The 11943-nt window shown below is 62.2% G+C and overlaps 2 protein-coding genes across 5 annotated transcripts; both read right to left on the bottom strand.

Moving 5' to 3' along the window:
- Window position 1: 1 nt before the first annotated feature.
- NHERF4 (NHERF family PDZ scaffold protein 4) lies at window positions 2–3769 on the bottom strand. Its single transcript, XM_074927658.1, has 9 exons — window positions 3302–3769; window positions 2920–2984; window positions 2502–2713; window positions 2165–2351; window positions 1942–2078; window positions 1662–1866; window positions 1309–1505; window positions 960–1130; window positions 2–705 (listed from the first exon to the last, which is right to left on the bottom strand). Exons 1-9 carry the CDS (start codon window positions 3460–3462, stop codon window positions 661–663), a joined length of 1380 nt encoding a protein of 459 aa, XP_074783759.1. The 5' UTR covers window positions 3463–3769; the 3' UTR covers window positions 2–660.
- A 640-nt stretch (window positions 3770–4409) lies between these two features.
- Window positions 4410–11937, bottom strand: NLRX1 (NLR family member X1). 4 transcript variants are annotated; one of them, XM_074927649.1, is made up of 9 exons: window positions 11807–11937; window positions 9987–10102; window positions 9737–9797; window positions 9227–9324; window positions 8400–9016; window positions 6534–7948; window positions 5618–5704; window positions 5258–5509; window positions 4410–5104 (listed from the first exon to the last, which is right to left on the bottom strand). In XM_074927649.1, exons 2-9 carry the CDS (start codon window positions 10093–10095, stop codon window positions 4786–4788), a joined length of 2958 nt encoding a protein of 985 aa, XP_074783750.1. In that variant the 5' UTR covers window positions 10096–10102; window positions 11807–11937; the 3' UTR covers window positions 4410–4785. The 4 variants fall into 4 exon arrangements, with proteins under 4 accessions (XP_074783750.1, XP_074783751.1, XP_074783752.1 ...); XM_074927650.1 differs by lacking the exon at window positions 11807–11937 and adding an exon at window positions 11511–11595; XM_074927651.1 differs by lacking the exon at window positions 9737–9797 and having other exon boundaries at window positions 11807–11931.
- Between the last annotated feature and the right edge of the window lie 6 nt (window positions 11938–11943).

The following is an 11943-nucleotide window of genomic DNA, read 5'->3' as shown; positions in this document are numbered from 1 at the left end:
GTAACGTCACCCACACGAACAGCAGCGTGCATGTGTCTTTTATTCACACCCTGAATGGGTGACACAGGAACAGTGCTGTGATGGGTGGTGGACGCTCGCTGCCCACAAGTTCACAGGGAGGATGAGAGGAGGAGTGCAAGAGAAATGTCCATGCAGGGGCAGACCCGAGCCCACAGCCTGAGAGGTAGGGGGTTCCTCCAGCACCCCATCAGCATCCGCTGCTCCCTTTCCCCTTCACACAGCAGTCTGAAGGCCAGCCCCGGGCTGAGCCAAGCCTCAGGCTCCCCAGTCCCCTGGGTCATGGTGTAGAGGGCAGTGCCTTGGCTCTCCTGGGAGATCCCAGAGCCTGGAGCTGGACAAGGGCTTCAGTGCAATGTCCCTTAAATACCCCCGGACGCAGCTGGGCAGGCAAAGACACAGGTCTGTCTTCAGGTTACATGAAGCCACCACTTTGGTTAATAAAAGCTTGGACTCAGTCTCAGTGAAGACGAGTCTCTGGAAGGTGCGATGCTGAGAGCCCCGTTGTGGGCATGCAGTGGCCATGCTGGGCAGCGCTGTGCGCTCCGGGGAGCCAGGCAGGGAGCGCCGCTGAGCGGGAGGGGGTCAGGGTCAAGGTGCTGTGTGGAGGAGCCTGGCTAGAGGCAGGGTGCTCCTGGGCCTCTAGAACGCCTGGCGCAGCCTCCTCTGCTCCTCCTGGCGTGGGCTCTGCAGGGACACAGCGGGGGCATTGTGGGCAGCACGCATCTACCCTCCCCACCACATTCCACCCTTGCCCCATAGCAGGTTGAGGGGTCTTTCTGCCTGGCCCCTGTGGCCAGGGGACCATGCAGCCCCCTCCTGCCAGCATCACAGGTGCCAGGGAAATACTGGGACAGGCAGGGTAGGAGGGTGCCAGGACTCAGAGCAGTGCCAGGCTGTGAACAGCACTGCTGAGAGGGCCTGGCAAGAAGAGGGCTTACCTGTGTGATCCCAATACTGTTGGCAGCAGCTACCAGCCAGAAGCCAGGTCTCTTTGGTGTCGCCTCAATGTGACAGAGTCCAGGGGAGCCACTAAGAGAGGGCAGGGAGGGTGTGTGGGAGCCTAAGGCAGGGTCACTGTCCTCAAAGAATAGCAGAGGGGACAGCCCGATCTGGAAGAGCAGAAGAGGGATAGCTGTACAGCTCCTGGCGCTCCATGGCAAGCCAGGTCCCCTGGGGACACCCTCACTGTGCAGGCCTGGTGGCAAGACACCCATCCCATCATCCAGCCTCGCAGCACCCCAGAGCTCCCCAGCCAGGGCGAGACCACGCTGAGTCCCCAAAACCTACCGACTGGTAGAACTCATCGCCAGCGGGGTCAATGACCAGCAGCGTGACCTGGTCATCATGGGCACGGATCCTGAGCACTGTCTGCTGGTGGTCCAGCCCCTCGATGCTCTCGCCATTCACAGCCAGGAGACGGTCCCCTTCCCTCATCCCTGCCTGCTCAGCCGGCAGCCCCGCATCCACGTCCCACAGGAACTGGCCTGCCCCAGCAGGACAGAGGGAGGGTGGGGAGATGCTCCCAGAGGCATTCAGCCGGAGGGGAACTGGCACTGCTGAGCCCCGTGCGCAGGTGGGGATATTCCTGACCCTCAGACACATCTCGCTCAGGTACAGACTGCCCCCCTCAGCCCCCTCACCTGTGGCCCCTGAGCTGCAGTCATCCTCCTTGAGCAGAAACCCGTACCCAGCCGGACCCTTCACCATGTGCAGCTCCCGGACCTTGAAGGGGAGCCAGGAGGTGTCTGCCAAGGCAGCCATGACCCGCAGGCCCCGCAGGCGGTAGAACTCCTCCACGGCACTGGTTGCCACCAGCAGCGTCACCTTGCTGCCGCTCTGCTTTAGCTGGATGGGAAACGCAGGGCTCTGGGTGACGTTGCTGGCCCTGGTCCCCCACCCACCCGCGCCGGGAGCACACACCTTTCTGGTGAGCTGCGCGTGCGAGTAGCTCCTCACACTGGCCCCGTTCAGCTCCAGGAGCCAGGAGCCTGGTGGCACCCCTGCTCTCTCCGCTGGCCCATCCTGCTGCACCGACAGCTGGAAGGTGCCCTTCGTGCCTGCAGAGAGGGGAAGAGGCACTCTGACATGAGGTGGGGCTGTGTCAGGGACCCTCGAGGCACTGGCATCCCGCTGCCTGCTTTACCTTCTGGACCTGACACGCCAAAGCCAAAACCGCTTTTGTCCCGCATGACGTGGCAGAGACGCGGGCGGATGTCAGCTGGCAGCATCTGGGACAGGTCCCTGCCCAGGGCTTTGGCTGCTTCGTAGGAGTCGCCGTCCAGCACCGCCAGTAGGACCTGGTTCCCGCTGGCCTTGATCTTCTGCACCACCTGGAAGGACCGAGGCTGTGAACCCAAGGCAGGGCACCCCTCTAACCCGTGGGATCAGGGCCCCAGGGAGCAGCAGGGCCCTGTACCCTCTGTGCCCCTGGCCCAGGAGGACTCGAGGGTTCCCACAGCCCCAGGGTGCTCCCAGCTTACCCTGCGGTGGTCCAGGTGGTCCACGAAGTGGCCATTGACCTGGAGGAGCCGGTCCCCGTCCTGCAGCCCCCGGCGCTGGGCCAGACCCCCCAGCTCAACCTGCCGGATGACGTGGCCCTGGCAGCCCAGTTCCTCATGGAGGCAGAAGCCGAAGGTCTCCGTGTTGCTCTTGCTCAGGAGATAGAAGCGGGGCTCCCCCACACCCTCGCCATCTGCATGGGGACCCAGCCCGTGAGCAGGGCCCTGCAGGGATCCTAACACGAGCTCTCTACCCCATCCTGGGCTCTCCCCATCCCCTCTGCCTCATGCGTTCACCTCCTCGCAGCTCCCCGGCATGAGAGCCCAGGACCCCAGTGATGCCCAGCTGCCAGGACCCCGTGCTGACACAGGGATGCCCTGGAGAGATAAGGGTATTTACCCGTGTCCTCAGTCAGCGACAAGGCAGGGTTGTCGATTCCATCTTTGGGGTTAAATTCAAATTTTCTGAAATTACAAAGGGCAGGAGAGGCCGTGTTAGTGCACCAGCACAGCCTTCCCCCTGCCCTCGCCAGGTGAGCCCCATTCCTCCCAGAAAGGGTCACAGCTCCAGTGCCTCCTCTTCCTTGGAGAAGGCCCAGGAGGGGATCTCCCTCTTGGACTGTCCCCCACATCTCTCCTGAGCTAACATCTGCTGGGGCAGGCAGCTGGGACTGGCAGCCGTAACTCCCACCACCTCAGCTGAGGATGTGCCCTAGCGCACAGCTCGGCTGTGGGACCACAAGCCCCGGGAAGTCCCTGGCCAGGGGGAGCTCAGCACTTACACGATGGACTTCTTGTCACCCTCGAGCCCTGCAGAAGGAGAGGAGAGGTCAGTGCAGGAGGCGGTGGGCTGGGAGCAGACCCCACGCTCTCCAGCACTCAGGGCTCGCTCATCTGCAGGCTGAGCTTGCCACGCCGGGTGAGGGGGGTTTGCCGAGTCCATGCAGCCCCGCAGCCCCAGCCTGTGCCCGGGCACAGCTCAGCCCTTGGCCCCGCCACCAGTGTCCTCTTGCGTTTCAAAGCAGCGGGACAGCTGCTCCTTGGGTCCAACGGGCACCCGCTGCTGCTGAGGCCAGCAGGGTCCTCAACACCAGGGGCAAAGTAGGGCCAGGCGGCAGCATGCAGAGGAAGGAGTCCTGGGGGCTTACAGGGCTTTTGCGAGACTGACGAGAGGGCTCACCGGGGCCCCAGAAAGCTGGCCTGAGCCTGGAGATGGAGATGGAGGCCTTTCCCTGAGCACCTCTCCATAAAGCCCCTCCCCACCTCTTCCAGCACAAGGACCCCCAAACCCAAGTGCCTCCACAACGTCCATCCACATTTTCCTGGATGCCTCCAGCTCCTTTCCGTGGCCTGCCTGGGCTCTGACATTGCCTTACTCCACGCAGAAGCAGGGCCTGGAGGCCTGTGTGTGGTGAAGGGTCCCCGGAGGACGAAGCCCCACTGCCCCGGCACGTACCTTTTGTTTGCTTCATGGCTGCAGGGAATGCGAGAGGGAGCAAGGTACAGGGTGAAGTGGCAGGGAAGCCGCTGTCCCCGCCTCTTCCAAGACGCCCCAGGTTTAATAGTTAAACAGCCCCGACGTCTCCCCTGCCCTGCCAGGGCCCTGCCAGCCCTCACCCGGCTGGGAGCAGGGCCTGGGACACCCGGCTTGGGAAGATCCTGGTGTCCCAGCTTCCAGTCGCCCCCAAAGGCAGCCCACGGTGGGGAAGACCTACTGGTTTGTCAAGGGTTGGAGCAGAAGGGGGCTGCCCCATCCTGTCCCCGTGAGATGGGAAGGGCCAGAGCCCTCCACTCCAGCTGCTGGAGGGACGGCTGCACCAGCACCTCCCGCATTCCTCCCCAGGAAGGGCCCAGAAAGGAGATCAAGCCTTGGCACTAGCATGCTTCAGTGGAAACAAAACGGTGCACTTTAATGCTACCAAAGTTTTCACGAGCAAAACCCCCTGAGTCCCACCCCTCTGCCACTGCTGTGGCTTGTGGCCAGGCCAGCAGTGGCTCCAGCGCAGGGGCTGGGTCTCTACAAGCCCAGAAGAACAAGTCCCATTTGCTCCTGGCCTGGTTTCTGTACAGTTCTCCCATACTTCAGCCTCGCCCGCAGATGAGGGCTGAGCCTCACATACCCAGCACCCTTGACAGCCTTGGAAGCACCCAGCCACTGGGCATCGCCACACAGACGAGGGCACAGGGGATGTGCTGCTGGGACACGCTCCAGTGCTTCCTCCCCAGCAGCACTGCTCCTTCCCTGGCCGGGTGGGCCGATGGCAGGTTAGAGGGTCTCGTGCTGTAGTTCCCCCAGCATTTTCTTGACCTCGTTCTCGACTCGTAGGAACTTGGCTTTCCTCCAGGGGTTGGCAGTCTGTCTCCGGCTGCTCTCCAGGTCCTGCAGGATGAGGGTGAGGTGCTGTCGAACCCGCTCGCGGTCCCAGAAAGGCAGGTTCCTCTGCACCACGTTCAGGATATTGGACCAGTAGTCGGAGACATCGGTGCCTGCTGTAAGGAAGACCAGTGCCCTGACGCCATCCCGGTCCATGCGCAGGCTGTGAAGCGCCCGCTTGCCCTCCTCACTGATGTCGTTGAAGTACAGGCTGCAGGTTGAGAGAAAAGGAGCAGAAGACACTGTGAGGGCTGGGGGGAAGGATGCAGAGGCAGATGGGGCTCCCCGCTCACTGCCACAGGGAGGGACACGGGGTCGGAGGCATCGCCTGCAGGAGGGAGGAGATGGGACAGAGTGAACTCACTGCACTTTGTCCAGCGTCGCGTGCTTTTTGGCCACTTCCACCACCTGCAAGGCGGCTGCGTCCGTCAGGGAGTTGTAGCCCAGGTTCAGCTCCTGGAGGTGCTTGTTCTCAGCCAGGTGCTGAGCAATGACCTCGGCACCCCGGTCCCCCAGCGCAGTGTGCAGCAGGGACAAATGGGTCAGCGAGCGGTTGCCTGCTAGTGCCTCAGCCAGGTATTGTGCCCCCTGCTCGCCCACGGGGTTATTTGCCAGCCTGTGGACAGAGAAGCTTGACAATGCTAATGCTGGGCGGGGGACCCAGGGCCAAGGCACACGCTGGGCAGCAGAGACAGTTTCATGCACGGCCAGAGGCAGTACTCACCGCAGGTTGCTCACCACACACTTGTCATGCAGGAGCAGGTCACGGATTTCCTTGCAGGCGTCAGAGCCCAGGCTGTTGAGCTGCAGACTGATGCAGAGAGAGACATGGGGGTGGCAGGGCCACAGTGGCTGTTACCTGTGGGGCTGGCAGCCCTGCTCTCTCCATCTTCCCTGGCCCTCCCCATCACCATGCTACCTGGGCTCCCCAGGCAAGGCCACACAAGGCTTCCTCTCCAAAAGGGAGCACACTGAAAGCGCACCAGAGCTTGGGTAGCATCAGCCAGCAGAGCCAGCACCAGCAAGAGCAAGGCTGGGGGGTGCAGGGTCCGCAGAGGGTGGGCGAAGAGCTGAGGAGGGATCAGGAACCCCCCCAAGCCCTCCTGAGCATCTGGGGGAAGGCAGCGCTGCACAGCCCCGCTGCACAGCCGGGTCCATCTCTGCCGAGCACGGCTCGCCACCCCCTGGGCGACAGGAAGACTGCAGTGCCACAAATGGACTGGAACGGAGCCCAGCCCTGTGCGCAGCCCAGACTCCCCCCCTTGGGCTGCGAGCCTCCTGCCCGGAGTTAGCAGCGGCAGAGCTCCCGGGGGGCCCGAGCAATGGGAGGGACCTGGGTGTGCCAGGGGGCCTGGCGGCCCAGCCCAGGGCACCAGCTGCAGAGAGCGGCCCAAAGAGACCTCGGGGAGGACGTGTCGGGACTGCAAATCCCAGCACGCAGCGCCCAGCGAGGCCGCTCGAGGAGTGGTGCATGTTGGAAGCTGTAGTCCCCTAAACCCGCACCGAGAATCACCAAGGGCATGCAGGCCCTTGGCTGCCTTTGCCACGCTCCAGCTCCTAGCGCATCCCTGGGATGGGCAGAGGTGAGGGACAGCCCAATGTCTGAGCACTGCCCAAGGGCAGAAGAAGGTGGCACTTACTGGAGAGCTTTGCATCGCAGCAGGACAGGGAAGAGGATCCTCAGGCTGCTTGTGTCAAGGTTGCAGGAGGTCAGGTTCAGCTCCTCTACCTCGTGGCACGTGGTGCCCATGACAGACGCCAGGACACAGCACTTGAGAGGGGTCATCTTGACGGATGAGAGGTTCACAGTCCGGAGGGAGCGGATGGCCTCGGCTGTAAAGCGCTCGTTCTGGAACTCATGCAGGAAGAAGAGGTAGTCCATCAGCTCAGAGGGGGGTAGCCCCTTTCGGCTGTTCCTGATGACTGTCTTTTTCATGGCCTTGGCAATCTCAAAGGCTGCCAGGTTCTTGATGGAGCAGCCCAGCTGCTCAAGGATGGCACGGTTACGGCGGGACAGTATCCCACCCATGAAAATGGGGAAGAGCTCGAAGACCTCATCATCAGGGGCCTCATCAGGGTGGCGCATGGGGCCCTCCACGCCCAGGATGCTGGAATTGATCTGGTCCAAGACATCATCGTTGTAGTAGTCCTCCTCTTTGAACAGCTCCACTGCCATGGTGTGGGCAATAGCATCCCGTTCCTTACCACTCAGCCGGGAAAAGTAGCGAGGGAAGATTTTGAGCAGGTTGAAGAGCACTGGCAGGAAGCGCAAGGGCAGCACCTTGGAGATGATGTTCAGAACGACGGCAACATCTTCGCTCACCTTCCCAATGACCTCTGACAGCTCTTTCCCCACTCTCTGTGCCAGGGTCTTCTTCTCACCCAGCACCACATGCAGGGCTGCCAGGTACTCCTGCATAGCAGGGATGGTGAAGACAAAGGTGTGCTCTTTGCCCGGCTGCACACATGGAGTGAGGAAGAAGCGGAATACGTCTCTGCGGAAGACCTCCAGGAGGTTGAGCTCGCTTTCAGTCTTCATCTCCACCTCAAAACACTGCTGCAGGTCATCCTCTGAGAAGCAGGTCTTGCGGGACATCACTCCTTCGTAGGCCAGCTTGCCCACCGTCTTGGCCACGTACTTCATCATGGAGATTTTGGTGGGGTCGGTGCTGTCCAGCACCTCCCCACTGAAGTTGAGCCGCAGGAAGCTGGTGTAGATGCCAGTCAGAGTCTGGCTGGGAGGCGCCGTCCTGGTGAAGTAGAGGAAGTGCAGAGTGGTGCACACCAGCCAGCAGTAAGAGGGCAAGAAGCAAGCAGCAGCTATTTGGTCATGGCGCTCCAAGTTCCTTGACAACATCTCCACCAAGTTTTCCTTCTCGCCTGAACTGCTACCTGCACTGCCCTCCCCGCTGCAGCCAGGCTGGCTGAGACGCATCTGGAAGTACAGCTTCTGCAGGTTGGTGTCAGAGAAGCCGCAGATCTCGGCATAGCGGCCCACATACTTGCCAGGGATCCGGCGCACCGCTGATGGGCGCGTGGTGACAATGATGCTGGCCTGGAAGCAGAGGGCTGGGTGAGTTCGGAGGTGTTCCCTCTGTGACTTTGATCTAAGCTCAGCAGAGTCCCAAGTGGATAACCCACACAAGGATCACATCACCCAAGGGCTGAGGTTCAAGAAGCTGCTGCCCAAAGGGTGCTGGTTCACATCTGGCCCAGGCAGAGGGGACAGAAGAGCTTTCCCCATCCCTTGCCAGACATACATTGAGTCTGGAAGACCACAGCCCAGCAGACTGCCGCCTTTGCCTTACCAGGCCTCCCCAAAGATCCCAGAGAGACAAACCAGTGACATGAGACCACCTTGGTGAGTCCCTGCAGGAACGGAGGCTGCCTGGTCGCTCACAGCCAAGCTGGACTACAAGCAATTAGCATGATGGCCATGCCTGCAATGCCCCAGGGCTCACGCCCAGCCCTTCTCCAGCACGAAGGAGCTGGAGAGAGACACTGACCTCTGGCAGGAGGTATTTTCGCAGCAGGTTGACCACGATGGCAGAGGGAGGCACAGGCTCAGTGGGGTCACAGCACAGCTCCGTTCCAGCCAGACGGAAGTCCAAGTTGAGGCGCTCCAGGCCATTGAGGATGAAAAGCACCTTGAGGTTGGAAGCGCCCAGCATAGGCACCACGTCCCGGAGGTGCTGGTACTTCTTGGTTATGAGGCGCCGCAGGGAGATGGGGGCATGGCTATGGGACAGGTCCTCGCAGGAGAAGGGGATGACCAGCTCAAAGCGGGGTAGGCGACCATGGCACCAGTCCACCACCATCTTCTTGATGAGGGTGCTCTTCCCCGTGCCCACGGTGCCGTACAGCACCACATTCTTCACCTGCCGCCCACAGGCATCCACATCAAAAAGGTTCTGGAGGCTGATAACCTGGCTGCAGGGCTGCTGGAGCTGGTTCTGGATGGTTAGGTCAGGCGAGGGCTTCAGGACCTCCTCCAGGGAGCTCTCTCGGATCACTGGGTCCACGTGGACTGCGTCCAGTGAGAAGGAAGGGCCGAACTGCCTCTCTTCATTGGGCTGGTGGCTGAACCATGCAGACAGGCTCTTCTGGTGTTTCTTGATGGCATCTGGAAAGAGGAAGGTGCTTGACAAGACAAAGGCTTCTCACTGGCAGGGGAATGGGGAAGTTGCTTGCCCCAAGCCACTGCAGTGAGGTGGCTGCAGAGAGGAGGACAGACCGCAGTTGTTGGTAACCCTCACGCTGCCCAGGACAGCAGCTGCCCCCAACCTGCTGTGTAGGACCCTCTATCCTCTTCAGCAGAGGGCTGCAAGCTTACCAGAAGTGGCCACATTCCTCAGATGGGACAGGCCATGGCGAGAGGAGCTGGGCTGGGCAGAGCGCGCCTGGGACCCTCCCTGGTAGCGAGCACAGCCCCTGCAAGAGAAGGGAGAGTGTCATGAGGAGGGCAGGAGCCAGCAGCTCCAAGCCCTTCCTGGGGCAGGGGGGTCAGACCACAAGCGAATGCTGTGGGAAGTGCTGGGTAGGGCCAGCTGACCCCTTCCTTCCCCTGCACCAAGAGAGAGCTCAGGGCCGGGGCCAGGGCAGGGCTGGGAGCTGGAGGCAGGTCAGCAAGCCACGCGCTGTGCATCCCCAGCAAACCTGCGGCAAAGCAGAGAATTCAGAGCAGTCAGGGAGCTGCGTCTGGGTCATTTTCTAGGTGGAGGCAAAGCAGTGTCTCTGCCCGCAGAGCCCCGATGGTCCCAAGGCAGCCAGCTCAACCACCCAGGTCCCGTGGCAAACGGCCACAGGGCAGAATGGGCCAGGCCCCAGATGCGTGACACTGTACCTGGGGAGGGAGATGCCACTTGCACAAAGGATCTTCCTGAGGAAGTAGCTGCCTGCAGTGCCTTGAGGGGAAGAACACACACGGTCAGGGGTGTCCTTCTCCAGCCCAACAGTAATAACACCGCTGAGCTCACTGGCCTCACGCCTCGTTGGTGTGACCCACAGAGTGCACAGGCTGCAGCTTGGGAGGGATGTCCACCGGGGACAGGGCTTCCCTGGGGTCAGATCCACAGGCACAGAGCCCAGCTCACCTGGCACCGGAGCAGCACACAGATACACACTTTGGGTCCCCCTGCTCCCTGGCAGATGTGTCCAAGTGCCCCAGGACAGGCAGCTCTGGCATTGCACGGCCCGCAACATCCCTTACCTGAAAGAGAGGGGACAACCCATGAGGCAGGCTGGGTGTCTGGACCTGCCAGTTTCTGGCCCCAGTCCAGTTTGCAGCTGAGGCTGTACCTACCCCCACCCCAGCCCAGGGATCCCTGAATCAGGGATGACCCAACACCTGACCCTGCAAACCCCCCGACCACGGGGAGCCGCGGGGGCCGGCTGGGAGGGTGGCTGGAGCAGAGCTGAGCTGGCAGAAGCACGTCCCACCTCAGACACCGTTCACAGGCATCGCAGCCAAGAGGGCAGCAAAGCAGGGCCCCAAGGAGGGACCACACTGCCAAGCAAGCCTGCCTGCCCCCCAAACCCACCACCAACCCCCAGGGCCCCAGCTGGTACCAGCCACCTAATTCACTGGGGGCACAAGGAACAGGGGACAACCTCCCTGTTGGCAGCTAAAAGTCACTGGTCTAGACTAAATCACCATAAGCCAGAGAACAAAAGTGCTGGGGAGGGAGCAGGCTTCCTCCTCTCAGGCTTAAGGGCTTGACATTTCAGGGCTTGACATTAGAACAAACCAAGTGCCCTCCCCAAAACTGCCACGAAATCCTGTAAAACAAGGTGGTGGGGCTGGGAGAGAGGAGGCAGCAGGGAAGGGCTTAGGAAAGGCAGAAAATAAAGGTGATCCCATATCCACGCGCGTGGTGCTTTCCCCCCGTCCAGCACCGGCGTGCCCTGGGGCTGCCCCGTGGCGGCCGGCCCTGCCAAGCTGCGCTGGCCCGCAGTGGGCAGCCCTTGCCGTGTCCTTGGCAGCTGCCGAGCCCTCTGGCTGGGCCTGCCAGGCCCGGGGGGCTGCAGCACGCAGGGACGCCAGGCACAGCCCAGGGAAAGCAGCCGGGGGGCACAGGCTGGCAGGGGGCTGCGGGGGCTCAGCTGGTCCCTCGACACTGCATCACATCCAGCCTGGCACAGAGTGATTTTTTTTTTTTCCCAGGCGAAGCTCCCGTCTCCAGAGGTGGGCGAGGGGCTCGGCAGCTGCGGGGCGCAGGGCAGAGCAGGAGGGGGTGCTCAGCTCTGCTCCCCAGGGCCGCGGCGCAGCTCTGCCCTGCCCAGCCTCACCTGCCCCGACACGGTCCAGTCTGGCAGAACCGGCTGTGCTGGTGCTGGTTCAGGCTCCCGCCCCAGCTCAGCAGGATGATCCTTCAGGAGCAGAGCCTGCACTTACAGCCCCCAAATCCTGAGAAACTGAGGCACTGGCTGGGTGTAAGTAAACCCCAGCAAGCAGGAAGGGACAGGGTACAAATCTCTCTGTATTTGGCCTCCCCCAGGAGACGGCCAGCAGGGCGGCAGCTCGCTTACACCCCCCACAGCTCGAGCCTTTTGCAGCCTGTCATCATGTCATCCAGCTAGAGAAACTGAGGCACGAGGGTGGGGGCAGTGGAGCTGACCTTGAACCCGGGTGTCTTGGCCTCGAGGGACTTTGCAGAAAGAGAACACCGATGCGTCCCATTCCTGGCTCCCGGCTCCTTTCCGTAACCCTCTACCAGCCCAGGGCAGAGTCCCCGCGCCGCCCACCCGCTGCGCCCCCCCCGGGGAGCCCTCGGTTACCGCGGCCTCCCGCCTCCCTGCTTCCGTGTCCGGTGGCCGAGGCCCCGGCGGTTCAGGGCCCTGGAGCCCAGGGCAAGGGTGAGCCTGGCGCCGAGCGAGGCGGGAGCGACGGCCGTGCCGAAAGCGGCGGCTTCACCTCCAGCAGGACTCGCGGCCAGGGAGGCCGAGCCCACGGCTCCCCCCGCTCGTGCTGTCTGGTGTTGAACCCGTGGGGACGGCGGAGGAGAGTCCGGTGCTGCTCAGCTGCCTCCTTCCATCCTCGTCCCAGGAAGG

This window comes from Athene noctua, chromosome 26 (genome assembly GCF_965140245.1).
Source record: "Athene noctua chromosome 26, bAthNoc1.hap1.1, whole genome shotgun sequence".
Lineage (NCBI taxonomy): Eukaryota > Metazoa > Chordata > Aves > Strigiformes > Strigidae > Athene > Athene noctua.
The sequence above is the reverse complement of the archived record's forward strand: the minus strand, read 5'-3'. Positions and strand labels throughout refer to the sequence as shown.